Source organism: Dryobates pubescens, chromosome 34 (assembly GCF_014839835.1).
Source record: "Dryobates pubescens isolate bDryPub1 chromosome 34, bDryPub1.pri, whole genome shotgun sequence".
Taxonomy (NCBI): Eukaryota; Metazoa; Chordata; class Aves; order Piciformes; family Picidae; genus Dryobates; species Dryobates pubescens.
In genome coordinates this window covers 2,958,699-2,985,501 of record NC_071645.1, presented here as the reverse complement: position 1 = coordinate 2,985,501, position 26,803 = coordinate 2,958,699, and the positions used below count along the sequence as shown (strand labels likewise).

Below are 26,803 nucleotides of genomic sequence, written 5' to 3'. Positions count from 1 at the left end.
CACACTGGTTTGATAGGACAGCAGCTTCCCTCCCATCACTCAGGGGAAGCAACTCGATGCTGTGAACTGATGACTGCTGCCTTTTTACTTGCATGTGGACCCCTCTGCCTCTGCTGCTTGTGCAAGCTCACATGTCCCACTTTGGTACCTCTGTCCACTCAGTTACAGGCTTTGCCTAGAAGCTGGGAGTGGGGTCAGAGCCACCTGTCCTCCTACAGCCTGGAGCTGGGAGGTGGCCCTCAAGCAAGCTCAGGTTTGCATTCAATGTGCAGTGCAATCCAGTGACCTTCCTTTCACACTAGCAGGTGTGTGAGAAAGGAAAGTGTTCAGTGGTTTCCACAAGTACCTTTGGGAATTAGGTACAGGTGTGGACACTCAGGAAGCAGCCAGTTGTGCTTTAAAGGAAGAGGGAAATGTGCTTCATTTTGGACATGACAAAACACCACAACCTAGGAGCAGCTCTCACATTTTGTGTGTCTGCACATCCCCTTAGTGGTCAGACAGTGCCTTTCACCCTCCTGGCATCTCAGGGCACCTGGCAAGCATTGAACCTGAACTCCCCCTGTCTGAGGCACGGCTGACAGTGCTCTGCTGAGAGCATCCAGCCACGGTGCAGGACACAGCAGCTCTTTCACTGCATACAGATACCTGATAGCAGAGTTTCAAACAGCATGCAAAGAAGATTCTTGCCTCTAATTGAAAATAAATGAGCAGGGAAGGTATGCAATTATCTCAACATTTCCATGGTTGCAAAACATACCAGAGGACCTTGAATGGCAGGGACTGGCCAGGATGAGATTCTCATACAGAAAAAGCCAAGTGCATAAACAGATGGCATTTTAGAGGGTGCAGCCTGGCTCCAAGGCTGCTGCCTGCAGCATCCTTTCTGCTTCTTAACAGGAAGCCACAGCCAGAGCAGGCTCAAACATTAAATCCAACAAGATCACAAAAATAGTAGGGCAGTTAATAGCACATCTGAGGCAATTTCACTGAAAGGATGTCTGAGGCCCTTTGAAATATTAGTGGGAATAAATAAAAATTCAAAATCCTCCAGTGGCTCTGGCTACTGACCTGCCCTGAGAAGCTTGGATTAACAATAGAAAGAAGTTCAAAAGACAGATGAGATGTTAGGGGCCAGGGTGACAAGCTGAAAATCTGTCCCTCCCTGGACATCAAAAGGAGAAAGGTGTTTTAGATAAAGACATGATTAAACAAGTCATTTTTGGATCCCCATAAAAAGGAGTTGAAACATCAAACAAAGAGAGAACAAGCTTTATTCTAATGGCAGAAGAAGCTCTAGCCATAGCCTTTCACTGCAAACTCACTTCAAAACACTGAGGGAGCTGGGATGGTGCAGCCTGGAGAAGAGGAGACTCCAAAGAGACCTAACAACAGCCTTCCAGTGCCTGAAGGGGGATACAAGAAGGGTAGAGAGGGACTGTTTGCAAAGGCCTGCAGTGATAGGACAAAGGGCAGTGGTTTGAAACTAGAGAAGAGTTAGCTTCGATGATAGGAGGAAGTTCTTTACCTTGAGGGTAGTGGAGCACTGCAACAGGTTGCCTTAGGAGGTAGAGGACACAGTCTCAAGCTGTGCCAGGGGAGGTTTAGGCAGGAGGTTAGGAAGAAATTCTACACAGGGAGAGTGACTGCCCATTGGAAGGGGGTGCCCAGGGAGGTGGTGGAGTCACCATCATTGGAGGTGTTTAGGAGGAGACTTGATAGGGTGCTTGGTTGCATGGTTTAGTTGATTAGGTGGTGTTGGATAATAGGTTGGATGTGAGATCTTGAAGGTCTCTTCCAACCTGGCCTATTCTATTCTATTTGAGTCCCCATCCCTGGAGATATTCAGGGTGAGGCTCAACAGGGCTCTGGGAAACCTGATCTAGTGGAGGATGTCCCTGCTGACTGCAGAGGGGTTGGACTGGATGACCTTTGGAGGTCCCTTCCAACCTAACCCTTTCTATGATTCCATGACTTCACAGATGCTGCGTGCAGGAACAGTCAACGTCTGTCTTCACTCAGATACAAAGCTGAAATAGCACACTGTGTGTGAATGTGATTAGCACTGACTCATAGTTTACCTGCTAGAGCAATTGGAATTTTCAGCACACACACCCCCCCTCCCCTAACTCTAAGTGAGATGCCTGAGTCAACCAGGATGGAGGAAGGAAGGGAAAAAAGCAGCTCAACACTAAACCAAACCCTAACTCTCCAAAGTCCTCCTTCTCTTGAAGAACTAATTGTACATGAAATATCACTGATGGGGTGTAATCACAGCCCTCCTAGAGCAGGCAGCTGAGCATGCTAGCTGTGATATCTAGAGGGGATTCAAAGGGCATGAAATTTGAGAGGAGCATTAACCAGATGTATAACAGCTCTGCAGCCACAGGTTAAAACACCCCAACTGCTTTTTATTAATGCCACGTGTGATAACAAATAGCAGAGCTGTATTAAAGCTGAGAAGTCAGACATTTGAAAGCCATGAAAAGCCTTGAAATTTCAGCTAAAGGATCTGATTCTCCTCTGCTCCCAGTATAAATCAAGGCCAACTTGAGCAACATTAATAGCAGAGCCGTGCGGAATCCAGATTTTGCCTGTTGCGAGAAATACTTCAAGACGTTTTTCACTCCGAGGAAAAGGCAAATAACATCTTGCAAAATTATGTGGATCCTCACTTTGCCAAAATCAAATCAATTTGCTCTGATTCCTACTTCTTTCCCCCCCCCCTCCCCATATATTCTCTAAGTCAAAGCAAACAAAGAAAATCACCCTGAGGTGAATAGTTTGAAATGCAAGATTCTCTCTTCCTCACTTATCCCATTTTCATGTCCTCCCCAAACACCATGCTTGGTGAAATCGACAATTTCTTGCCTCATACTTCATTCTCAGCAAATTAGTATTCTTCTGCTTGAAAAGCCACTCCAAGGGAGTCATTTCTGAGCAGTGTTACAGGGGGTGCAAGCGAGAAAGGAATCCTGCTCACGCTCGTTACCACGGCTCTGGGGTCACTTGGCAATCAAGGCTGTTTCCTGAGCAAAGCTGAGCAACAGGAATGCTGCTACACACAGATTGATGAGAAAGGAAAAGGGAATGGGTCTAAAAATCACAGAATCACCAAGGTTGGAAGAGACCTCAAAGATCATCAAGTCCAACCCGGCACCACAGACCTCATGACTAAACCATGGCACCAAGTGCCACGTCCAATCCCCTCTTGAACACCTCGAGGGATGAAAATGCTGCTGGTTCTCTCACAGACAGGAGGCTCAGGCAAATAAGCAATTTTCTCAGTCCCTAGGAGGCTTGCTGGGAGATTTGGGATACTTCCAGGGGTGAATTGGGAATACACTTGGAAATCCAGGCAGCCCCCATCCCTTCTGTGTGGCCTGGCCAGAGAAACTGGATAGCACAGAGTCACAGAATGGTAGGGGTTGGAAGGGACCTCTGAAGATCATCAAGTCCAACCCCCCCTGCCAGAGCAGAATCACCTAAAGCAGGTCACAGCATCATAGAACATTAGAATCATAGAATCAACAAGGTTGGAAGAGACCTCAGAGATCATCAAGTCCAACTTGTCACTACAGACCTCATGCCTACTAGACAATGGCACCAAGTGCCACATCCAATCCCCTCTTGAACACCTCCAGGGAAGGTGACTCCACCACCTCCCTGGGCAGCACATTCCAATGACTAACAACTCTCTCTGGGAAGAACTTTCTCCTCAGAGAATGTATTAGAGGTTGGAAGGGAGCTGCAGAGATCATCCAGTCCAACCCCCCCTGCCAAAGCAGGGTCACCCAGGGTAGTCTGCACAGGAACACATCCAGGTGGGCCTTGAAAGTCTACAGAGACTCAGACTCCACCACCTCTCTGGGCAGCCTGCTCCTGTACTCTGCCACCCTCAAAGTTCCTCCTTGTGTTTAGATGGAACTTCCTGTGTTCAAGTTTGTGCCTCTTACCTCTTGTCCTGTCCCTGGGGACCACTGAGAAGAATCTGTCCCCTTCTTCCTGATACCCACCCTTTAGGTATATTTAACTATTGCTTGCCCTATTGCTGTGCCGAGTGAGGGTGAAGCAGGATGTGTAAAACCCTGGACAGGTGGGAAAGAGCTAAAAGAGATGAGGGATGCAAAAAAAAGGTGAAGCACTGTCACTTTGGAACAGTCTCTGTGATGCTGTGTGTGTGATGATCTTAATCTAGAGTGTCTCATGGGTGACAGGTGTCTATTTATAGGAAGAGACATGCAGGTACTTGCTGGAATGCACTTTATTAAGTGCACACTGCTATAAATAATGCAAAGGCTAATTCAGGAAATGAAGGAGCACTCTGCTGATCTCACAGCCCTGTTGAGCTGCTTCTGTTAGCTACTCAGAGACCTGCTCCTGAGCTCCATGGGGCCTCCCAGGTGCAGGGATGCCCGCTGCTATATGCAAGAAACCCACCAAAGCTGGGTGGAAATCCAGCCTGCTCCAGACAACAGCACAACAGAGTCATAGAATTGTTTTGGTTGGAAAAGGCCTCTAAGACCATCAAGTCCAACCATCAACCTAATACCACCATGGCCATTAAACCATGTCCCATGCCCACACTTTTCTTGAACACCTCCAGGGATGGTGACTCCACCACCTCCCTGGGCAGCCTGTTCCAATGCCTCACCACTCTTGCAGTAAGGAGGTTATAGTGAGGTGGAGGTTGGTCTCTTCTCTCTAGCATCAGATGATAGAAGGATAGGAAATCAATTAAGATTTTCCAGGTATATTGAGGGTGGTGGAACACTGGAACAGGTTGCCAAGGGAGGTTGCTGAGGCCCCATCCCTGGAGATATTTAAGGTCAGGCTTAACAGGGCTCTGGGCAACCTGATCTGGTGGAGGATGTCTTTGCTTACTGCAAGAGATTGGACTAGAGGACCTTTGGAGGTCCCTTCCAACCTAACCCATTCTATGATACTACCTGAAATTGTGCCAGGGGAGGGTTAGGTTGGAGACGAGGAAACATTTCTTTACAGAAAGAGTGGTGAGGGATTGGATGCCAAAGCCACAGATGGTGCTGCCACAGCGTGTTGCTGAAGGCCCCACACCCCTCCCAGGAGGATGCTGCCCCCACATCCAGACCATGGCAAACCACTGCACCAAACCTGAATGTGCCTCAGCAGCCAGGGCAGGCCCAGGGCTTTGCAGGGACCTCCTCTCATGCTTGCACGTGTTGATCTTCTAAGTGCCAACGGAGGAGCAGAGAGCTGCTTTTAGCCCTCTGTACCTCCCGCGACTATCACACTGCTATGCTCTGCAGCAGCTGCAGTGTGCCAGACAGCTCCTGTGAGCCAGCAGAGAGAGGAACAGTGGAAGGAGCAGGTAGATGGAGAGGTACTCACTGGTTTCTGCCGTCTCATACTCGCTGTCTCGCAGCAGCTCGAAGATGTCCACTTCCACTTTGGCTTTCCCCACCCGCTCGGGCGCGCGGTTGATGCGGTTCTTGGCGAGGGTGATGGAGAGCCTCTCCCCCCTGCTGCACTCCATGGGGTCATCCAGGATGGCAGCTGCAGGAGCAAAAGGTGTGGGCAGAAGTTAGGCTTGGCAAGGACCCGGCTCGGCTCGGCGCACCTCCCCATCCATCCCCGCTGGCACCGAGCAGCCGCCGCCTTGGCACCGGGGCTCCTGCCGCCGCTATTGTTAACACATCCTCCCTCCCTTCCTCCCTCCCACACCTGGCCTTGCCTGCCGCCTCGCCCACCTCCCAGGTCCTGCCAGACACGTGGGTGCTGGAATCTCTGCAGCAGCAGCTGCCTTACCTGCCAGCGTGCTGCTGCAGCACGACACAGCCACCTACGCTGCTGGGCTCCTGGCAGTGCCCAGCACCCACTGCAGCACAGCCACCCACCCCCTCCCTCTGGCTGCTCCCGGAGAGGAGCATCCAGCTGTGCAGCACCCAGCAGCCCAGGTCTGGGCGCTGCCTCCCATCCCAACAAAGGAAGAACGTCCCCAGATAGCTTCAGTTTGCTCGTTTGGGAGCCCCTGGGCAGGGTGCTGATAGGAGGGGTATTTCAGGAAGCGTGTAGGCAGCCGTGGGTGGGAAGGGACAAATATTTTTCAAACAGAAAGCACTTGACTCTTGAACTCAGCTCCTGGGCCTGCCCACTCAAATCTGTGTGAGGCAGAAGGAGATAGTATGGGGTATTATTTTTATTTTCTTGATGGAAGGCAAAAAGGAATTGGAGTGGAGCATTAATCACAGCATTTCATTACGAGCGGCACAACTTCTGCACCCCAGCGGGTTTATCCTTGCTAATTGAAGGTCTCCTCTGAGAATGCAGCTGTTCGGTTGCAGCTGGGGAAGAGCAGCACTGGGGGTTGTGCTGTGCATTAGAAAGGCATCAATGCCTCTCTTCCCTCCTTAAAAATCCCTCCAAGGGGAGCGATGCCATTCAGAGCTGCTCAGGTGTGCGTGGAGTCGCAGCTCAGTGCCCCATCAGCCCCTGCGCCACGCAGGTTAGCAAAGCAGAGATTAGTGGGGCTCTGCTGCTTTGTGTCTCAGGGAAACAGGGAACAAACTCCCACAGCAAGGTGTTTTTGTTGAAGCTTTGAAAGGTGTCATTGTGCTGGGGCAGCTGGGTTTGGGGTTCTTTCAGACAGGGAAAGCAGAGTGCAACACATAAACCAGACGGCAGCTGAAGCACAGTGGTTATAAATGGGAGGTATCCTTCTTCCTCAAGAGGAAGAGCAGAACAGAGTCCAAGGATACACGTTTTGAAGACAGCTAAGTGGGACCACTGTTGGAGAAGCATGGTGCTGTTAGCTTCAGTTCCACCTATGGCACATGCTCCTTGGAGAGCCTTGAAGGTCCTCATTGCTCCCCCAGTGCATGGGCACCAATCACCCTTCACTGCCTCTGAAAGAGCCACACTGAAGAAGCCTGTCTTGGGTTCAGGCTCCTTTTACTTTGCCTTTCCTGCCTCTGAGACTCTCTTTGAACCAACTCCAAATCTCAAAGCACAGCCCAGTTTCAGCAACCAAGTTGCATTGCATTCCAGGGCTCTGCTCAGCCTTGCAATGCTCATTCCAGCAGGATCTCCTTCTCTCATGACAGAACTCTCATGACAGTCCCTCCTGGGATGGGGAGGAGACCATCATCACCACCTGCAGTTTTACACCAGGCTCCTGCACACTGACAACCTACCTCCGCTTCCCAATCCTGCCCTAACATCATCTGTGCAACTGGACACCGAATCCACTGGTGAAGCAAGGCTGGTTCAATGCTATCCCAATGATAGCCATCCCAGAACCTCTCTTCCTACTAGAAAGAGTTATTTGCCATTGGGATGTGCTGCCCAGGGAGGTGGTGGAATCACCATCACTGGAGGTGTTCAGGAAGAGACTGGATGGGGTGCTTGGTGCCATGGTGTAATTGATTAGATGGTGTTGGGTGATAGGTTGGACTTGATGATCTCAAAGGTCTCTCCCAACCTGGTTAATTCAATTATATTCTATTCTATCCTATCCTATCCTCCCCCAGTTTTATGGAGCTGAACTGAACACTGATAAAGAAACACTCAGCAATGTTTCTTACATGACATGCACAGATGTCTTGGAGAACATTCCCAGTCCTTCAGGCACCACCATCCCCTCTGCTCCACAGACATGCAAGCATCAGCACTGTCTGCAAAGCTAAGGCAGTTCATCTTCAGCTCATTATGCAAGAAAAAAGGGTTGGGCTTTCCTTTAAGGCCAGAAGCATGGCTCTCAGGGGGTTTAAGACATTGCTCTGGCTGATGCACTGGGGTGGATCAAGAAAAGTGTGTCCTGCAGGTCTAGGGAGCTTCTCGTCCCACTCTGCTTTGCCCTGGTGAGACCACACCTGGAATACTGTATCCAGTTTTGGGCTGCCCAGTCCAAGAAAGACAGGGATCTGCTGAAGAGAATCCAAGAGAGGCTATGAGGATGATTAAGGGACTTGAACATCTCTGCTATGAGGAAAGACTGAGAGCCCTGGGGCTGTTTAGTCTTAAGAAGAGAAGGCTGAGAGAGGATTTTATCAATGTCTATAAATATCTGAGGGTTGGGTGCCCAGATGAAGGTTCCAGACTTTTTTCTGCTGGTGACCAGTGACAGGACAAGGAACAAGGAGTCCAAGCTAGAACGCAGAAGGTTCCAGCTCAACATGAGGAAAAACTTTGCTGTGAGGATGCTGGAGCCCTGGAACAGGCTGCCCAGAGAGGCTGTGGAGTCTCCTTCTCTGTCCCCATGTGACCTGCCCTAGGTGACCCTGTTGTGGCAGGAGGATTGGACTGGATGATCTCTGGAGGCCCCTTCCAACCCCTAACATTTTATGCTGACTGCTCTTAATCACAAAGAAGCTGGGAGCCTAAAGTGCCCCAACAAGCAACTTGCTCCACTCCCCACTTCTCCGGGAAAGCAGCAGCAGGCAGAGAGGTCCTCACACACAAAAAGCTGCCTGATGTGTATAAACTTCTGCTTGGAGAAGAGGAGGCTCAGGGGAGACCTTATTGCTCTCCACAACTACCTGAAGGGTGGTTGTAGCCAGGAGGAGGTTGGTCTCTTCTCCGAGGCAACCAACACCAGAACAAGAGGACACAGTCTCAAGCTGTGCCAGGGGAGGTTCAGGCTGGATGTTAGGAAGAAATTCTTCCCAGAAAGAGAGATTGGCCATGGGAATGTGCTGCCCAGGGAGGTGGTGGAGTCACCATCCCTGAAGGTGTTGAAGAAGAGCCTGGATGGGGTGCTTGGTGCCATGGTTTAGTTGATTAGATGGTGTTGGGTGAGAGGTTGGATTTGATGATCTCAAAGGTCTCTTCCAACCTGGTTAATTCTATCCTATCCTATCCTATCCTATCCCATCCTAACTTCTCAGTGCAGCCCTGCTTCCAGGAAAGGGTAAAGTAGTGGACTGGGTCTGATGAGCGTCACAGAACGCTGCTGTGTTCCAGGTGCTGAGAGAGCAAAAGCAAAGATCAATGGTGAGGAAGCCTATGTCAGCATTCTTAGATTCATTATTTTCTAATTTAAAGCTTCAGAATGATTAAATAGGGCAATTTATTAAATTATTATTGGGGGTTTTTAGAAGTATTCTCTTTAATTGTTAGTTTGGAAACAAAAGTCACTTCTACTCATGCAGAGTTCAATGTATTTTGCAAACAAAAGAGTTCAAACCAAAGCATTTTGACTCATTCCCCCCAGGCCACTCTGGCACAAGCCTTTGCACAGTGATTTGGTTTTTGGTCTCTCTCTTCAGGGTGGGGTTTTCCATGTTTGTTTCTGGGAATCTTGAAAGCTTGCCTACAGCTGAGAAAACAAAAAGAAAACCAAACAAGGAAACCCAAACCCTCTTCCCCTACTGAATCCTCAGTTTAGGAAAGGTGTTGAGTTGCTGGAACATGTCCAGAGAAGGGCAACAAAGCTGGGGAGGGATCTGGAGCACAGCCCTATGAGGAGAGGCTGAGGGAGCTGGGGGTTGCTTAGCCTGCAGAAGAGGAGGCTCAGGAAAGACCTTATTGCTGTCTACAGCTACCTGTAGCTGTAGAGGTTGTAGCCAGGTGGGGGTTGGTCTCTTCTCCCAGGCAACCATCACCAGAACAAGAGGACACAGTCTCAAGCTGCATCAGGGGAGGTTTAGGTTGCAGATGAGGAGAAAGTTCTTCCCAGAAAGAGAGATTGGCCATTGGAATGTGCTGCCCAGGGAGGTGGTGGAGTTACCATCCCTGGAGGTGTTGAAGAAGAGCCTGGATGAGGCACTTTGTGCCATGGTTTAGTTGATTAGATGGTGCTGGGTGATAGGTTGGACTTGGTGATCTTTGAGGTCTCTTCCAACCTGGTTAACTCTATTCTATTTTTTTCTATTCTAATTGGAAGTTTGCAGCTCCACCTTGGGAGCAAAATGCATGAGGGGAAAATGCTCACAGCAAGTGATGGGTTTGGAAAAGAAAGGAACATAGCCTGAATCCCAGGGGGTGGGGGATGGTGGCACCACTAGAGCACAGCCACTAATCAAACTACATCACTGCTTCCTCTCTCCTGTGGGGCTTGTGATAGAATCATAGAATCAATAAGGTTGGAAAAGACCTCAGAGATCATTAAGTCCAACCTATCACCCAATACCTAATGACTACTAAACCATGGCACCAAGTGCCACATCCAATCCTTTTTTGAACACCTCCAGGGATGGTGACTCCACCACCTGCCTGGGCAGCACATTCCAGTAGCCAATCCCTCTCTCTGTGTAGAACTTTCTCCTCACCTCCAGCCTAAACCTCCCCTGGCACAGCTTGAGACTGTGTCCTCTTGCTCTGGTGCTGGTTGCCTGGGAGAAGAGACCAACCCCCAACTTCCCTTCAGGTAGCTGTAGACAGCAATAAGATCTCCTCAGCAAAAAAAAATCAGCTCACTTGCATTTTAGGAGACTAGTTTAGTTTTACCAACTATTAAACCAGCCCCCCTGAAGAGCCTAGGTAATGAGGCTGAACTAATCTTTATTAAAGCTAGTGGATGGGAAAGGTCATTTAATGTTTAAGAAAGGTTGGGTTTTAAAACTTCATGGCTTGGGCCATGGTGCCCAAGCTCAGCTAATAGCTGCAGCATTAAGTATGAACGAAAATCTTTATAGAAATTCCCTTTCATCTCCCCCTGTCTCTTAAACAGGGGGAGATGCAGCAAGTAAATCTTTCATCCTGAAAACTTACAGCAAAGTCTTTGAACTTTCTTGGCCTCAAAAATCACTTCCATCTTCCCCATCATAATAAATGTCTCCAACCTAGACTTGCCTTCCCTATGAATTATGAGGAAACTATTTCAGAGGGAGACAGGAGCACCTGTGTCTGTGATGCTCCAGTCAGGGTTGCTTTGACTCTCAGTCCCTGTGAGATCCTAACAGCTTCCAGTGAAGCCAGCAAGGACTGGTAGAGGCTGAGCTTCCACCAGGAAGGACTGTCTGGAAACAACACAGGAAGGGATGGACCTGATGGAGTGGGTCCAGAGGAGGTCACAAAGATGATCTGAGGGCTGGAGCACCTCTCCTACGAGGACAAGCTGAGGGAGCTGGGGTTGTTCAGCCTGGAGAAGAGAAGGCTCCAGGGAGACCTTACAGCAACCTTCCAGTACCTGAAGGGGGCTACAGGAGAGCTGGGAAGGGACTTTTTACAAGGTCTGCAGTGACAGGATGAGAGGCAATGGTTTGAAATTAGAGAAGGGCAGATACAGACTGGATGTTAGGAACAAGTTCTTTACCACAAGGGTGGTGGAACACTGAGACAGGCTGCCCAGGGAGGTAGTTGAAGCCCCATTCCTGGAGACACTCAAGGCTCAACAAGGCTCTGAGCAACATCTTAAACCTCATTGGTCCTAGGGAGTTTTCAGTAACACCCTCCTCAAGCTTTATCCTCTTTCTTTTCTTTCTCCTCTTACCTTGGAGAACCTTCTCCAGGAGGAGGGAGGAGAGTTATTTCTCACCTCAAACAATTCAGTCCTACTACTCACCAAACCAGTGAATGGGGGGACAGGCAGAGCTGTCAGCTTTTGTGCTGTCAGTGCTGGAGACAGCTGTCTTCCTGGAGCTGGGCTGAGACACAGCAACTCATCCCATTACGTGCAGCAGGCAGTTCACAGGCAGCACCAAAATTGAATCCTTTCCACCTTCAGTCAGTGTTTCAGCCAGTGCTAAAAAAGCAGACAGGCTCCATTCTCCCATTCCCCCCAAGCCATGTGGCTCCCCAGGGTGCAGCCTGCCAGCAGCCAGGCTCCCAACAGAGGCACCCTGACAAGGCTAACACGACTGCAAGTTTTACTGCCTATCACTACCTAATTCATGAGCCAACCAAGATCTAATAAAGTACCATTTTGATAACAAAAGCAGGGAACAGATGTTACCTGGAGCTTTATACACAGCTACAGCAGGGTGCAGCTGACCTTTCCCTGCTAACATTATTAAGTATTGCTACCTTTTCCTCAGATGCTTTTCATACCACTGAGATACAAAGCCATACCCAGAAGCACACTTGCCACCTCAGGGAAGCTCTTGAAGATGCAGATTTAGCAAAGCATTGGCTTAGTAAAGATGGCATTTCACTGTTGATAACCTGTCCCTCCAAGTTAAGAAGACATAAAGCCATCTGCAGTATTTCTCAGGTGTCTCCTCTGACAGGTTAAGAACACATCTACAACCTCTTCTGATTTATACTGTAAACAGTCTTCAAATCCTCTCTGTTTCTGTGATGAATAGACTCTCAAATTAAGAGCTGCAACCTCGGTTCAATCAGGTTTAGCCACACAGAAGATCCAACATCCACCCCTGGAGCTGAGCAGTTCCTAGCCTCAAAATTAGGAATGCTTTAAATCATAGAATCAATAAGGTTGGAAAAGACCTCAGAGATCATCAAGTCTAACCTGTCACTCAACACCTCATGACTAACTAAACCATGGCTCCAAGTGCCACATCCAATCCCCTCTTGAACACCTCCAGGGATGGTGACTCCACCACCTCTCTGGGCAGCACATCCCAATGGCTAACAACTCTCTCAGTGAAGAACTTTCTCCTCACCTCCAGCCTAAACTTCCCCTGGCACAGCTTGAGACTGTGTCCTCTTGTTCTGGTGCTGGTTGCCTGGGAGAAGAGACCAACCCCCTCCTGGCTACAACCTCCCTTCAGGTAGTTGTAGACAGCCCAGCTCCCTCAGCCTTAGCTTGTGCTTGAGTCTCCAGGCTTGGGCAAGCAGCCTCCTGAAAATGTGAAGCAGGTTTCAGTCAGGACTCCACCACCTCCCTGGGCAGCACATCCCAATGGCAAATTACTCTTTCTGGGAAGAATTTCTCCTCAAAGGTTTCTCAGACAAACACACCGTTCATCAGAGCTCTGCTGCCCTGCTTGCCTCAAGAGATGCCCTGGGATGCAAGGGAATCACCCCAGACCTCCACATCTCCCCTTCCACCTGCTCCTGGACCTCCTCCACCACCCTCATCATCAGCCACCCAGCTGCAGCTGCTCCTGACTTCATTAACCCCAACCTAGCTCTGACAGCAGAAGGCTGCAGATTCACTTGAGGGTCAGTTGATTAAAAAATGTTTGCCTTATTTTGCACTTTTCCCCTCTGCTGAACAGAGAATCAACCCTTCTGGCTGTCAATACAGCAAAGGATATGAAATGTGAAGACTTCCTCATTAAAGGGCTGTCAAGTCTAGCTCCAGTGGAGAAACAGGTGGGATTGTGCTTCCATTATCATCTCCAAAGTGCTGCTTAAAAATGAAGCAAAATGTGGCCAATATGCTATTACTCTGAGAGGAAAGAGGATCTCATCAAGGCAAAAGAGAGTCTGAAAACATAAACTCTCCCTCACAAAGAGATTTGATAACGTTTGTCTGATCAGTGTGGCAGAGGGCTATTTATTGCTCTTGGCCAGCATTTGAAATCTGCATTTAAATAGAGCTTCCCTCTCATTTCTGCTATCCAGAGAGAGTGATTTCAGGAGGGAGAATAGGGGAGACATGATAAAAACAGCTGAAGCTGAGGGCTTTGGTTCCCACTGCTCGAAACACAACCTCTCTTTTCTCCTCTTCAATAATTGCTTTGTGTACATAAGATCAGAATAACCTTCTCTGACACTGGGAGTTCCCAGGTCTCTCCCAAGCACTGCCACACTTCTCCACTGTCCTTCCTGAACCCAGCAAGGTGATGACCTGTCCCTCATGCTGGACCTGTCACAGCGCTGGGAGGCAAAGCCTCCGTGGGGGCAGCTCAGCTTTGTACCCCAGCAAGCTCTGGCCAGCCTGATCTAGTGTGGGGTGTCCCTGCCCATGGCAGGGGGGTTGGAACTAGAGGATCTTTGTGGTCCCTTCCAACTCTGATTGATACTATGATACTATGAAGTATTGTCCCTCTGGCCCAGGCAGGTAAAAAGCAGTGCCAGCCTCTTCTCCTGTCCTCCTCTGCACACACCTGCAGGCAACAGAGATGGCTGTTTGGATCCAAAAAGGGCAGGAGTAAGGGGGATCACACTTCAGATGCCATTCTGAAAGCAGGCACCTGCAAGACAGGTCTCATCTCACCTCTCACTGCTTTGCTTCACGTGCAGAGAGGAAAACACACTAATGAGACAAGGTCTTGCTCTCCCAATAAAGATCACCTGCTTCTCTGAATACAAATCTCCCTCCCAGGCAGCCAGCAAGCAGCCTCTGCATGAAGACAGAAGCAAAAGTGCACGAAGAGATAAGAAAGGGGTATGGAGTGGAAATGTCCTGTCCCAAGCTGGCTTAATGCAGTCTGCAGCTGCCCTCTGGTACAGAAGCAGGGCAGCAAACTGAAGTTCTCTCAAGCCAACAGGGAAACTCCTACAGGTTTGCACAGCCACAAACTTGAGGGCACAGTACAGCCATGGATAGGAGTCCTTATCTGTGAACTCAAATAGTGTGTCTGCAACCATTTAAGTCCTTCTTAATCCCCTGAAAACCCTGTCAAGAGACTTCCCAAAGACAAGGAGAGAAAAGCAGGGAGCAGAAGAAATGACTGATTTCACTTGTGTGAGGTGTAATGGTCAGGGCTGCAGCAGGCAATAAATGCTTAAGGCTCTGGAAGAAAGGGATGTGCCAAGCCTGCAGCAGGACAGGCTGGAGGGAAGGACAGAAAGGGCTCTCCAGCTCAAGTAGGCAAGGTTGTGCAGAGAGACAGGGGAGGAGGTGAAAGCCTACTGCTGAAAAAGGAATGACAGGGAGGCACTGCAGGCACCTTTCACTCAAGGCACCCCAAGAGCCTCAGGCACCATCTAGGGATGCTGCTGCCAAAGGCACACTGCACCAAGTGGGCACCAGGAGGGCAGATCCACTCCTGGAGGTGTCAGCAATCTTCCAACACAGCACCCAGGCAACCCCAGCCACCAAGAGCCTGCACATGGGTCCATGGTGTGGTGAAATGCCTTTTGGGTTTGCTGAAGCTTAGCTCACAGCAGGAGGGATTCATAGCAGGGCTCTCTAGTAGAGATTTTCTGCATCTCTGAGGAGCCTACCTGTCAAGCTGGACTGCAATTTGCCATGAAATTCAAAGCACTGAAAAGATCCTTACCCATCTCCACACAGGGTCAATCTGGGTGCCTAAATCTTCTCTCCTTAGGAAGCCAGCTGAAAAACTCTGACTGAAGTTGGCAACACGATTTTCCTGTCTGCCTTTTGTTTCAATAGCATCAAATTGAGTTTCAAAAGGAAGTTTTTCACGACCTCAAGTGACTGGCAGCAGCTGTGGATTTTAGGAGGGGAGCCCTGGGAAGCTCTGGTGGGGCCAGTAAACTTGGCAAGACCAGGAAACAAGCAAGAACTTAATTAAGTCAGTGGAGAGTATAAACCCAAGAAAAATAACCATGCAAATCCCCAGTGCCACTTCCAGGCAAACAAAAAAAAAAAAGAATGAGGGAGAAACATGGTGTAAGATTCTAAAGCAAAAAGAGGCAAAAAAAGTGTGGAAAGTCCACTAGGATTTATAGTTTTAATCCTAGCTTTGAGAGATGGCTGTGAACAACGTGGCAGTGGGAGCCTGCAAGGTTTGAGAGCAGGGGAGAGAGCTTGTCACAGGTTGAGGAGGCAGGAAAGGAAATCACTGCAGCAGCTCAGATGGCACAAGGTGTCTTCCTGGTCAACACTCACAATGAGCATGTTCTCTATCTACAAGACAGATGACCACAAAAGCCCAGAGCTCCCTCTCCAGAGGCAGCTGTGTTTCAGTGGCAGCCGAGGCTGTTCCGGCATGCACACAGCTCTCTGCAGTGCTGTGGGATTTGCTGGATGACAGTGATGGAAGATGAGCAACATCTCCAGAACTGACACTTTGCCTCTTGCAGAGGGAACCATTTCTTGAACCACCAACATGCTTCATAGAATCACTGAATAGTTTGGGTTGGAAGGGAACTTAAAGATCATCCAGTTCCAACCCCTCTGCCATGGGCAGGGACACCTCCCACCAGCCCAGGCTGCTCAAGACCTCATCCAGCCTGGCCTTGAATTCCTCCAGGGAGAGGGCACCCAAGACCTCCCTGGGCAACCTGTGCCAGTGTCTCCCCACCCTCACTGGCAAGAATTTCTTCCTAATCCCCAGTCTAAATCTGCCTTTCTCAAGCTTCAATCCATTCCTGCTCATCCTGTCACTACAAGCCCTTCTAAACAGTCCCTCTCCAGCTCTCCTGTAGCCTCTTCAGGTACTGGAAGGCTGCTCTAATATCTCCCCAGAGCCTTCAGGATTAAAGAAATTTGGCTCTCCTCTAAAGCTGGTGGATTTCCATTTGTGTAAGTAGGACCTTTAGTGACCATTTTCCTCCTCAGCCTTCCTGGGATCTTAGCATTTACAGTGCATTTGCTTTTCTTTCAGCATCTCCCACTTTCAGGGGTGATAGATCTCTGGCCCTACTTGCTGACTCTTTCCAGGCTGGCAAACATCAGAGCACTGCAGAGGAGGCACAACTTACACTGTGGAGAGCCTAAGTGCCAGACCCCAGTCCCAGACTTCCTCCAGCCAGCTGATTAATTGCAGACAGAGATAGCAAATAGCCTTGGATGCATCCCCAATGTCAAAGTGAGGAGGTGGAAAAAATTGCTGTGGTGACAGGATCTAGGTTCTTCCTTTCACTCATATGGAGAGCTTAGAGAGATTTTTTGCACCAGTTCTGTTCTGGTTATAAATCTCCAAAAGATGGATCCAAGGACAAGGAGCTACCATGCTGGATGTAGATACCAGATAGGACAATTCCTTTAAAGATATGAGACAGACAAATGAGAGGTGAAATGATTTTCGTTCTCCAATGATGGATGAAGAACAGCAGCACGAGGAGATGAAGCGGCTCCTCAAGGCTTTGCAAGACAACATGGCAAATAAACAGAGTTAATATGCCAAGAGACTTCAGAAACCCTTGTTTCTGAAGCACTTCAGCCTTCCTACTGCCACTGAAACATGACACCTCTGCTTCATTCTGCAGGCATCCAAGTGCATCCCAAAAGCCAAGGGAGCGTTATTAATAGAACTTTGGCGAGATGGGAGCCTCCAGGAACAGCAGCATGGTGAAAGAAACATGGATGAAGAAAAATGAAGACCAAGGTCAATGCTACAAGGCTGAGCACAGCCTGGATGGAAGGATCAAACTACATTGGAAAGGGTCAGGACCAAGAAAGGGCCTATAGAGCACCTGTCAGGGAATAGAACAGAACAGAATGAACCAGGTTGGAAAAGACCTTTGAGATCATCAAGTCCAACCTACCACCCAGCACCATCTAATCAACTAAACTATGGCACCAGGTGCCTCATCCAGCCTCTTCCTAAACACCTGCAGTGATGGAGACTCCACCACCTCCCTGGGCAGCACATCCCAATGGCCAATCTCTCTTTCTGGGAAGAACTTCTTCCTAACATGCAGCCTAAACCTCCCCTGATGCAGCTTGAGACTGTGTCCTCTAATTTGTCCCTATCAAGCTGTCCCTTAGAGTCTCTGATCTCTATACATCTACTCCATAGGAGACCTTATTGCCTACCTCCCTGCTCCCACACTGCCTGAATGCCAGTGTACAGATGTGCAAGGGAAGAGAGTGCAGCCCAAGAGTAGGGGGTGAGAAGTGTAGTAGAACAGCAGAGTTGGGCAAAGGTGGCATTGGAAACCTCACCCTTGTTGCAGAAGTCCAGATGCACTAAACCCCATGACAGGGTTTGGTCCAGCTGTAAAACAATGACAGCCACGTCTCCCACTGGTGTGCCTCAGGATTGCTTTCATCTCTTTGCTTTGCTGTTAGAACAAACAACTTTTCCTGCTGAGTCACACCGAAATGAGATGCTAAAGAGCTGCCACACCAGGTGTGGAAGCCCTTCAGATCCAATATCCATCAATCTATACAGTCCCTATTTGTTTATTTTTTGCCACTCAGCCTTCAGCAAGTTAATAGGTTACTTGAATGTCTACCTGCCTCTCCTCTTTACTGTGCTCTCCTCACTGCATTTATTTCCCTGGTGACTTCTCCCTCTGGATGGGAAAACAACACAAGAATTTTCTTTTCCCTGGACTCATTGAAATGTTTTTTTTTCTCTCCCTGTCCATCCATCTTAGCAGCAAAGTGCTAGTCCATCTAATCCCAATTTGGGTACTTGTTTGCTTAGAAGAGGATGATGTGCTACCACCACAGAACTGCTTGTTGGTCCTTTGCTTGTGTACTGAGTGGCTGCTGTCCAACCCCAGATCAGCAGCTGTGGCCACCTGCCTTGCACTGAGTCCACACTGCAGCTGAAGAGGTGACCACAGAGCTTCAGTGCCCAACCAAATGGTCAGTTCTGAGCCTCAGAGCTGAATCAGCTCAGCCACACACACCACCAAGATTTCCAGAGCCCCATCTCCTGCCTTGAGCACTGAGCCTTCTGGCACCTGCTGCGAATTCCAGTGCTTAACACAACCTTCTCAAACGTTCATCCTTACAATACCTCCATGACCAGGAGCACTGCATCCAGTTCTGGTGCTCCCAGCACAACAGGAACATGGTACTGCTGGAGGAGGCCCAGAGAAGGGCCATGAAGGTGATCAGAGGGCTGGACAACCTGCCCTGTGGGGAGAGGCTGAGAGAGTTGTGGCTGAACAGCTTGGGGGAAGAGAAGGCTCCAGGGAGAGCTTAGAGCAGCCTTTCAGTACCTGAAGGGGCTACAAGTAAGCTGGGGAGGGACTTTTGACAAGGGCTGGGAGTGATAGAATGAGAGGGAATGGATTGAAGCTTGAGGAGGGAAGATTTAGACAGGAGATTAGGAAGAAACTCTTGACAGTGAGGGTTGGGAGACACTGGGACACTGGGCACCTCTCTCTGGAGGTCATCCCTATCTGGGGTGGCAATCATTGCCTGCCACGACAGAAAATAACCACTAAATCTTTTCAAGTTACTCAAACTTTTCCCAGAGACTCTCTGAGGTTTCTGGCACAATGCTCTTCAACACAGGTAAAGAACAACTTTTAGGCAAACAGCTTTTGCTTTCAGCTGGGGAGCTCATTACAGATCCCCCTGCATCTGTGCAATGTGGAGAAGTCTTAAACACCCTCCACAGAAGCAGGAAAGGGCAAGCAGAGAGGAAGAGAGGAAAGCAAAAGGCAGGGATAAAGAAGCAGCTCAGCTACATAGACTAAATTGAATCAGACATGAAACTTCTCAGTGAAGAAAGTGAATGCAAGCCAAAGGAAAAAGCTATTCCAGGCTCCCAGAGGCTGGGTGTGAGGGAAGCAGCAGCACGCTGAGGCAGGAGCAGCTGGTGGGAGCGGGGAGGAATCAGCAGCCACACTGGGTCAGGAATGAGAACACCAGAACCAGCCACACTGCTGAGGCAGAAGATGAATGGAGAGAATTACATCCCCCTGCAGTTTGTTATGCTGCATCTTAGAGAGGACACTGAATTAGTTACATTAATGCTGCAAGGAGCTGGATCAGGCTCACGGTGATAAGCTTAATTAAACAACAGAGTTATCCATAGGCTGTGGTTTATGTTATAAATAAGCTACATTTATGCTGATTAATTAAAGTCATGGTTCAGGTCATTAAATCCTCCTACTTGCAACCAACTTAATGAGGGTACCTGCAAGAGCTGAATCCAAGCACAGCTCTGGACTGAGATGAATTGAGGTTCACATCTAACACTTATTCTAATCAGAGTATTAGGCAGATCCATCCTCCTCTCTTTCCCAGCTTTCTGCTGCTTCTTCCCACAGCCTGAGAGTCTTTACTCAGCTCTAGTGTTCCCAAGAGTGACCTAGGTGCTCTGAAGTGAAAAGCAAGCTTAGGAGCTTATGGTTTGCTCAAGCTCATCTACTAGATCTGCTCACAGACCCGGTGGTTACTGAGAATTAGAGCTGGTCAAATGATTGTTACATTTTGACCACGTGGAGAATATTATTATCGTGCTTCCTCACTACCCACAAGCCCTCCTAATGAATCATGCATGAGGCTGTCCCCATTCTTGCAGAAGGGCTGGGCTCACGCCTGTGCAGAACAGATTTTCTGCCTGTGGAACACAGCCACAGCCTGTTCACCTCAGCTATACCCAAAGGCACAAACAGCCTTTTGGCTTCAGCTGTCCTGGCAGGACAATCCTTGTGGTGCATGCCCAATCCCCTCTCAAATGGCCATGCATGGACAGCTTCCAGGTGTTCATGTGTGGATGAAGGCCAAAGGCCACTTGCAGATCCTGGGATGGCAACGTGTGGATTTGGTGATACAGAATGTGTGCAGCTAACACTTGGGGAGAGACAGCCACTGAGCACAGGCAGCATCCTTCTCTTGGCTTGCACTATGAATTCATCCTGTACTTGCAATGACACTGTAGCCACCTTCTGTTGCTGTAGGGTCTGGGTGACAACCACAGCAACAAGGATAAAATGCAAGCAGAGTATAGAGGGAGAGCCCAGACCAAGAGACCAAAACCAAAGACTCCCCTCAAGCAACTTGTATTTATATCCCTTGTTAGTGTGGCTGCATGGGGTTGGTTAACAAGGCTTTTCTTAAGACTCTTACTGGCTAGTGAGACTCATTAAGCTGGCACAGCTGGCTCCTATCTCAAGTATCTCACCCTTAAACATTTGACCCAGGGGACTTCCCAGATTCTCATGGAACACACAACCTTCCACCAGCAGGAATGACAGGTGGGAGAACAGGAGCAGCTCCCTCAGCTTAGAGGATCATGCCATCTCTTTGCTTGCTGCTCTTTATGGGATGGCAATCAACGATGCTGCAATGGGACTTTTGGCATCAACTCCAGAGGGAGCCAAGATGAGGCCCTGAGTCACTAAGAAGCCCAGCAAGTGGTCCAACCAACTCTGTGAGGATGATTATCAGCTCATCACTTCTTCTGGGCTTTCCCCCTTTCCTTTAACACAATCTTACCTGATTGGGAACTGACCAACAACAATAACAAAATAACCTCATCTATGATCAGTTGCAGCACTGGGGCTGTTTTCTCCATTCATTCACCCTCATAGAAATGGCCTTTTAAATGGATAACAATGATTGTGGGGGTCCAGTTACTGCCTTGAAACCTCACATTTGATACATCCAGTGTTGTTCCCTTGTATAAATAACAGCTATTACTGCAAAGTGATTTCCCCCTTTCTCTACTTCCAAAGAGTTTCTGCAGGAGATGGCAAAGAAAATGGGTTCCATCAATACCACACTTAGGCCCTGCTGCTTTCATACTTCAACTCTCATCATTAATCTTCTAATGTGTCTTTAAACTAATGGCATTTCTTCCACAACTCTCTGGCAGCTATCCCTCCTTATCTTTTCCCCTCCCTTTTCCCCAATACCCTCTCCCGTGAAGTAGGAGATCGTTCTCCCCTGACTCATCAGTGGGAGTTGTGCTCCTGCCACTCAGGGAGGAACATTTCAGCTCTTGCTCAGGCAGTTTGCTGGTAATTAGTGGGGGGTGGGGGGGGAAATAGGAGAGCCCACAATCAGAAAAAGCACACCAGAAGAAGCTGTGATGGGAAGATTTCTGCCCTCCCTGAAACCTTGCAGTAAGGATCGCAGGATGACTTTGCTGAAGAGGTTATTCTGAACTAATCCTAGGGTGGCAGTCACCTCCACAGAGCTGGGCCCTTGTGCAAGCTCTTAGCACAGGGAAAATGTTGCCTCTGGCAGAGCATCCCCTTTTCAGCACAGGACAAATGCAACTGCCAGATGCCACTTTCATCTGATTTGATGAGGAGAAGCAAGGCTTACACAGTCAGTACACAGGCATGGGGCAGCTGAGCCTGCAACTACCAACTGTCTGCACAGGACCCTCTGAAACAGCCTCTACTTCTATCCTGGAGGCAAGCCTCTCTGCTGCCATTTCTCAGCAGTGAGAACTGTCACCTCCACATCGTGGGGAGCAGAGGCAGTAAAAGGATACAGCCCAACTACAGCCCAACTCTGCAGTAGCATTTAGATGCCAGTCTTGCCCCTCCAGAGGGTAAAATCCTACCTGTTTCAAGGAGCTGGTTTCTGCAGCAGCTTTGTCATAATGGGAGTCATGCACTTCAAAGCCCCAAGGGTCTAAAGGACCTGCCTGTCATCTGGGGGAGGGAACTGAACATCCAAACCCCTGAGCATACAGCCCGGCAGCAGCCCTGCCTGGGCTCAGGGCTGCCAGGGCTCCTCTGATGCTGCAGCACCCTGGGCTGCACCGTGTGCTCCACCATGCCCCAGTCAGCATGGCTCTGCCAGCAGCACTGGGATCTTCCTCACACTGCCAAGAGTGCCAGACCACAATGTCCATCCAGCAAGGAGAGGACATGCTGACCTTCTAGGAAAGGGGGGAAAAAGTGTTTTCCAGACTAATTAAGCTAATGAAGGCTAATTACACATTAGCCATGAGGCATATAGGCACAGAACCCCACTTGCAGCAAAGTGCTGCATGCCACTTACGAGCTCTGAGCTTGAAGACAAAGCAGCCATGGAGCCATGCCCCATCCCTGCTTGCCAGCAGTAATTGATAACTCAGTCCCTCAGCTGAGTGGTCCCCTCCACACAAGGTGCAGGGACATTAGCTGTGACATTCTCAACAGGAGGGTGTCTCACCACAAACTCATTTCTGCAAACACACTCCCAGGGAGAAGCAGCCACGGATGTGAACTGGAAATGAAGAAAACAACCTTCCCAGCCTACCCACCTGAGACTTACTGATTTCTCTCCAGCATTTGCCACCTCTGGCACCAGGAGAAGTAAAGATTAATACATTTGAGTTACCTCATGTAATTCCTGGACATCTGGACCTTTCTGTCTTCCTTTCATCCCCCAAGAGTTATGACACTCCCTCTACCCTTTCTCAGTTACAGTCTCTTCTTCATTATCATCTGTCAAGTCCAATTAACATGTGCACTGACATCAGGGAAGATTATTTCTGAAGTCTCCTGTGAGAGCCAGTTGACAGGAGCATCCACCCTTGAGAAGTGTGAGAAAACTCCCCAGCAGACTGCCATCGCTCTTCACAGGATCCTCCGCAGGGAGCCCCGGAGCACACAACCTGCATCCTGCAGCATTTGCCTTGGGAGGATGTTCTGCACGCTGGAGACTGCCCGGGACTGCTTTTTGATCCTGCAAGTCTCCAGGATCTCTGAGGTATGGTGACCAGACACCTGCCAGTCAATCAGCTTTTCAGTGATCTTGAGGACTGTTAGGGGTGGGAGGGGGACACGATGGCCAGTAGCTTCCCCGTGCTGTGAAGCCCAGAGAAGGGCAACAAGGCTGGAGAGAGGCCTCGAGCACAAGCCCTTCGAGGAGAGGCTGAAGGAGCTGGGATTGTTTAGCCTGGAGAATAGGAGGCTCAGAGAAGACCTTATTGCTCTCTACAACTACCTGAAGGGAGGTGGGAGTTGGTCTTTTCTCCCAGGCAAGCAGCACCAGAACAAGAGGACACAGTCTCAAGCTGCACCAGGGGAAGTTTAGGCTGGAGGTGAGGAGAAAGCTCTTCACAGAGAGAGTTGTTAGCCATTGGAATGTGCTGACCAGGGAGGTGGTGGAGTCACCACCCCTGGAGGTGTTCAAGTGGAGATTGGATGTGGCACTTGGTGCTGTGGTTTAGTAGTCATGAGGTCTTGGGTGATAGGTTGGACTTGATGATCATTGAAGTCTTTTCCAACCTTATTGATTCTATGATTCTATGATCTCCCCTTTCCCATTCATCTGCCTACTGGCAGAAAAGGATTTCAGGCCAGTAATTAGGTAGTTTGCAGGTGCCTCCTCCAAGCTGTTTTACTCCCTCCATGCTCAACAAGCCTTTGACACACACACAAAAATGCTTGGCCGTGTTTCCCATGTTCCTGATTAAACAGTTAATGAGGAATCTGAATAGAGCAAAATCAACAGGAAATTAAGGCAACATAAGCCAGCCACAGCCCTCCTATTTTAAACAAGAGAAAGCATAGGGCAAAAAACAAATAAACCCCAAATACTTCCCTCAAGAGGAGCAGCAAAGAGCTACAGGGGAAGAGGCAACGTGCTGAGGACACCACTTATCCTGGCTGGGATTTTTAAGGTACTTCTTTATGTGACACCAAAACTTTAATATCTGTCCCCTGTTTTCTTTTTTTGGATGGGGTAGAAGGGGTAGAGAAAAGAAACAACAGATCCTCTGGTACTGAATTTGATATCATTTCAGTGGGGGTCAGACCAACTGCATTATAGATCTTGATCATGACAGAGAATGCTGTGCTGCAGCACCTCTCCTATGGGGACAGGCTGGAGAAGAGAAGGCTCCAGGGAGACCTCAGAGCAGCCTTCCACTACCTGAAGGCGGCTACAGGAGAGCTGGGAAGGGACTTTTGGCAAGGACTTATAGTGACAGGATGAGAGGGAATGGATTGAAGCTTGAGGAGGGCAGATTTAGACTGGAGATTAGGAAGAAATTCTTGCCAGTGAGGGTGGGGAGACACTGGAACAGGTCGCCCAGGGAGGCTGTGGATGTTCCCTCCCTGAAGGTATTCAAGGCCAGGTTGGATGAGGTCTTGAGCAACCTGGGCTGGTAGAAGGTGTCCCTGTGTGTGGCAGGGGGTTGGAACTGGATGGTCTTTAAGGTCCCTTCCAGCCCAACCCATTCTGTGAATCTAAGGCTGTGACTAAGGCATACTGCAGATATTATACTGCCACTTGTCCTTAACACAATGAACTCTGTTAATGATCAGGAATATTACCCAGTGCTACATAATAGCCTGAGGTCACCTGGGGATAGTTTCTAATACAACCAGCTCTGACTCTGTCCCTTCTGCAAGAGGTGACATTATTTTTGTTCTGCTGTTTCTTTAGGTGGAAAACTTTGCTGCAAGGTTGTGAGGGTTGCTCTGTATTGTTGGGTTTGTTTATTTACTAGGTAAAAAAGGTTCTGTAAAGGGGGGGAAAAAACCCCAACACAACAACAGCAACCAAACCACAAAGAGACAGAGAAATTTTCTGGCATGAGAAGCCCTGGCATTTCTAGGCCAAACCTGGTGATTTTCAAGCCATGAAAAAAAACCTAAAATTCTCACTAAATCAAGGCCAGCAAACATTTTTCTCAAAGGCACAGAGAGAGCTCTCATCACACTGGAAGACTCTCAATGCATTTGTTCTGTTCAGGGCCTGGCACGTGGCTCATGGCCAGAGCTGTGAGATGCTTCCACAGTACAAACGAATTAAGCTCTTGGCCATTACTTCTCTTTTCATACAACCAAAATCTAATCCGTGCTTGGATGTATAAGCATAGATAAACCATGGAAAGGTAAATTCTGTTTGAAATAACTGACAAGCTGAGAAGCCTCCAGCCCAACCAAAAGCAGTAAAGCTCACAGATTCATAGAATGGTTTGGGTTGAAAGGGACCTTAAAGACCATCCAGTTCCAACCCCCTGCCATGGGCTCCTGCCACCAGCCCAGGTTGCTCAAGGCCTCATTCAACCTGGCCTTGAACACTCCAGGAAGGGGGAATCCACAACCTCCCTGGGCAACCTGTTCCAGTGTCTCCCCACCTTGACTCTAAGTAGAGTAGAGTAGAGTAGAATAGAATAGAATAGAATAGAATAGAATAGAATAGAATAGAATAGAATAGACCAGACCAGACCAGACCAGTTTGGAAGAGAGCTTTGAGATCATCAAGTCCAACCTATCACCCAACACCATCTAATCAACTCAACCATGGCACCAAGTGCCTCATCCAGTCTCTCCCTAAACACTTCCAGGGATGGTGACTCCACCACCTCCCTGGGCAGCACATCCCAATGGCCAATCTCTCTTTCTGGGAAGAACTTCCTAACATCCAGCCTAAACCTCCCCTGGCACAGTCCTGTGCCTTGGCTGGTGGAAGCTCCAACAAACCTTCCTTCCTTCCAGCTGTCTCAAGAGCCAAACACAGACCCCCTGATCTCCTTGCCTCGAGCAGGCATTAAACTCCACCACGTACCTAGACTGAAAAGGTTGGCAGTGCCCACAGCCCAACAGTGAGAGCTGCAATTAAATCAATTAACGTCCCCATACATGGCTAATATTGGAGACATAGGAGAGGTTTTATTATCCAAATAGAAAACCAGTTTGTGGGTCCAGATGGTCACTGGAGGCTCTGTAATTACCATACTATCACTGTAACTTGGCGTGTTTGGGCCCATTTCAATAGCACCAGCCCTGTTTATCTGCTTGGAGGAGAGCCTGTGCCATCTGGCCAAGGCGAGGTTCATTGTCTGCCTGGCATCCATGGGATAAACACAGCTCCCCCACTCACTCAACTGCCATTTTTTCTCTATTGACTCTGAGAAGAATAGAGTGACAGGAACAGGCTTCTCACTGAAAAGCAGTGTAAGAAATCCCTTGGCATGCAAGGATGCCCCAGGGAGGTGCTGGGCTGGGCTGTGATGCACACCGCAATGGAATGGAATGGAATGGAATGGAATGGAATAATAGAATGGAATAATAGAATGGAACAGCAGAGCAGAGCAGAGCAGAATAGAATAGAATAGACCAGACCAGACCAGGTTGGAAGAGACCTTCAAGATCATCAAGTCCAACCTATATCCAACACTACCTAATCAACTAAACCCTGGCACCAAGCACCCCATCCAGTCTCTTCCTAAACACCTCCAGTGACAGACTCTGCACTGCAGGGCCAGACCCCACACCTTGCTGCCCTCCTGCTGCAAAAGGATTCCCTGGGGCAAGGGATAGAGGAAATCCTGGCCAAAACCTTAGCCCTAAACCCTCCTGCTTCCAGCTTCTTGCTATGAGCCTTCAAAGACTGAGGGACCAGGAGGGTTTCACCTCCTGCCTTCAGCTTCTTGCTTTGAGCTTTCAAACACTGAGGGACCAGGAGGGTTTCACC

The 26,803-nt window shown here is 49.0% G+C and overlaps 1 protein-coding gene across 4 annotated transcripts in view; it reads right to left on the bottom strand.

Annotated features, from left to right (window-relative positions):
* GRIK4 (glutamate ionotropic receptor kainate type subunit 4) overlaps nucleotides 1-26,803 on the bottom strand; it is a 241,290-nt gene that overhangs the window by 87,731 nt on the left and 126,756 nt on the right. For all 4 annotated transcript variants that reach the window (XR_008462996.1, XM_054176047.1, XM_054176046.1 and 1 more), the window contains exon 3: nucleotides 5,371-5,535. Coding sequence is in view for 3 of the 4 variants with exons in the window: in XM_054176047.1 (XP_054032022.1) it covers nucleotides 5,371-5,535 (165 nt within the window). In the remaining variant the exon portion in view is untranslated. The remainder of the gene's footprint in view (nucleotides 1-5,370; nucleotides 5,536-26,803) is intronic.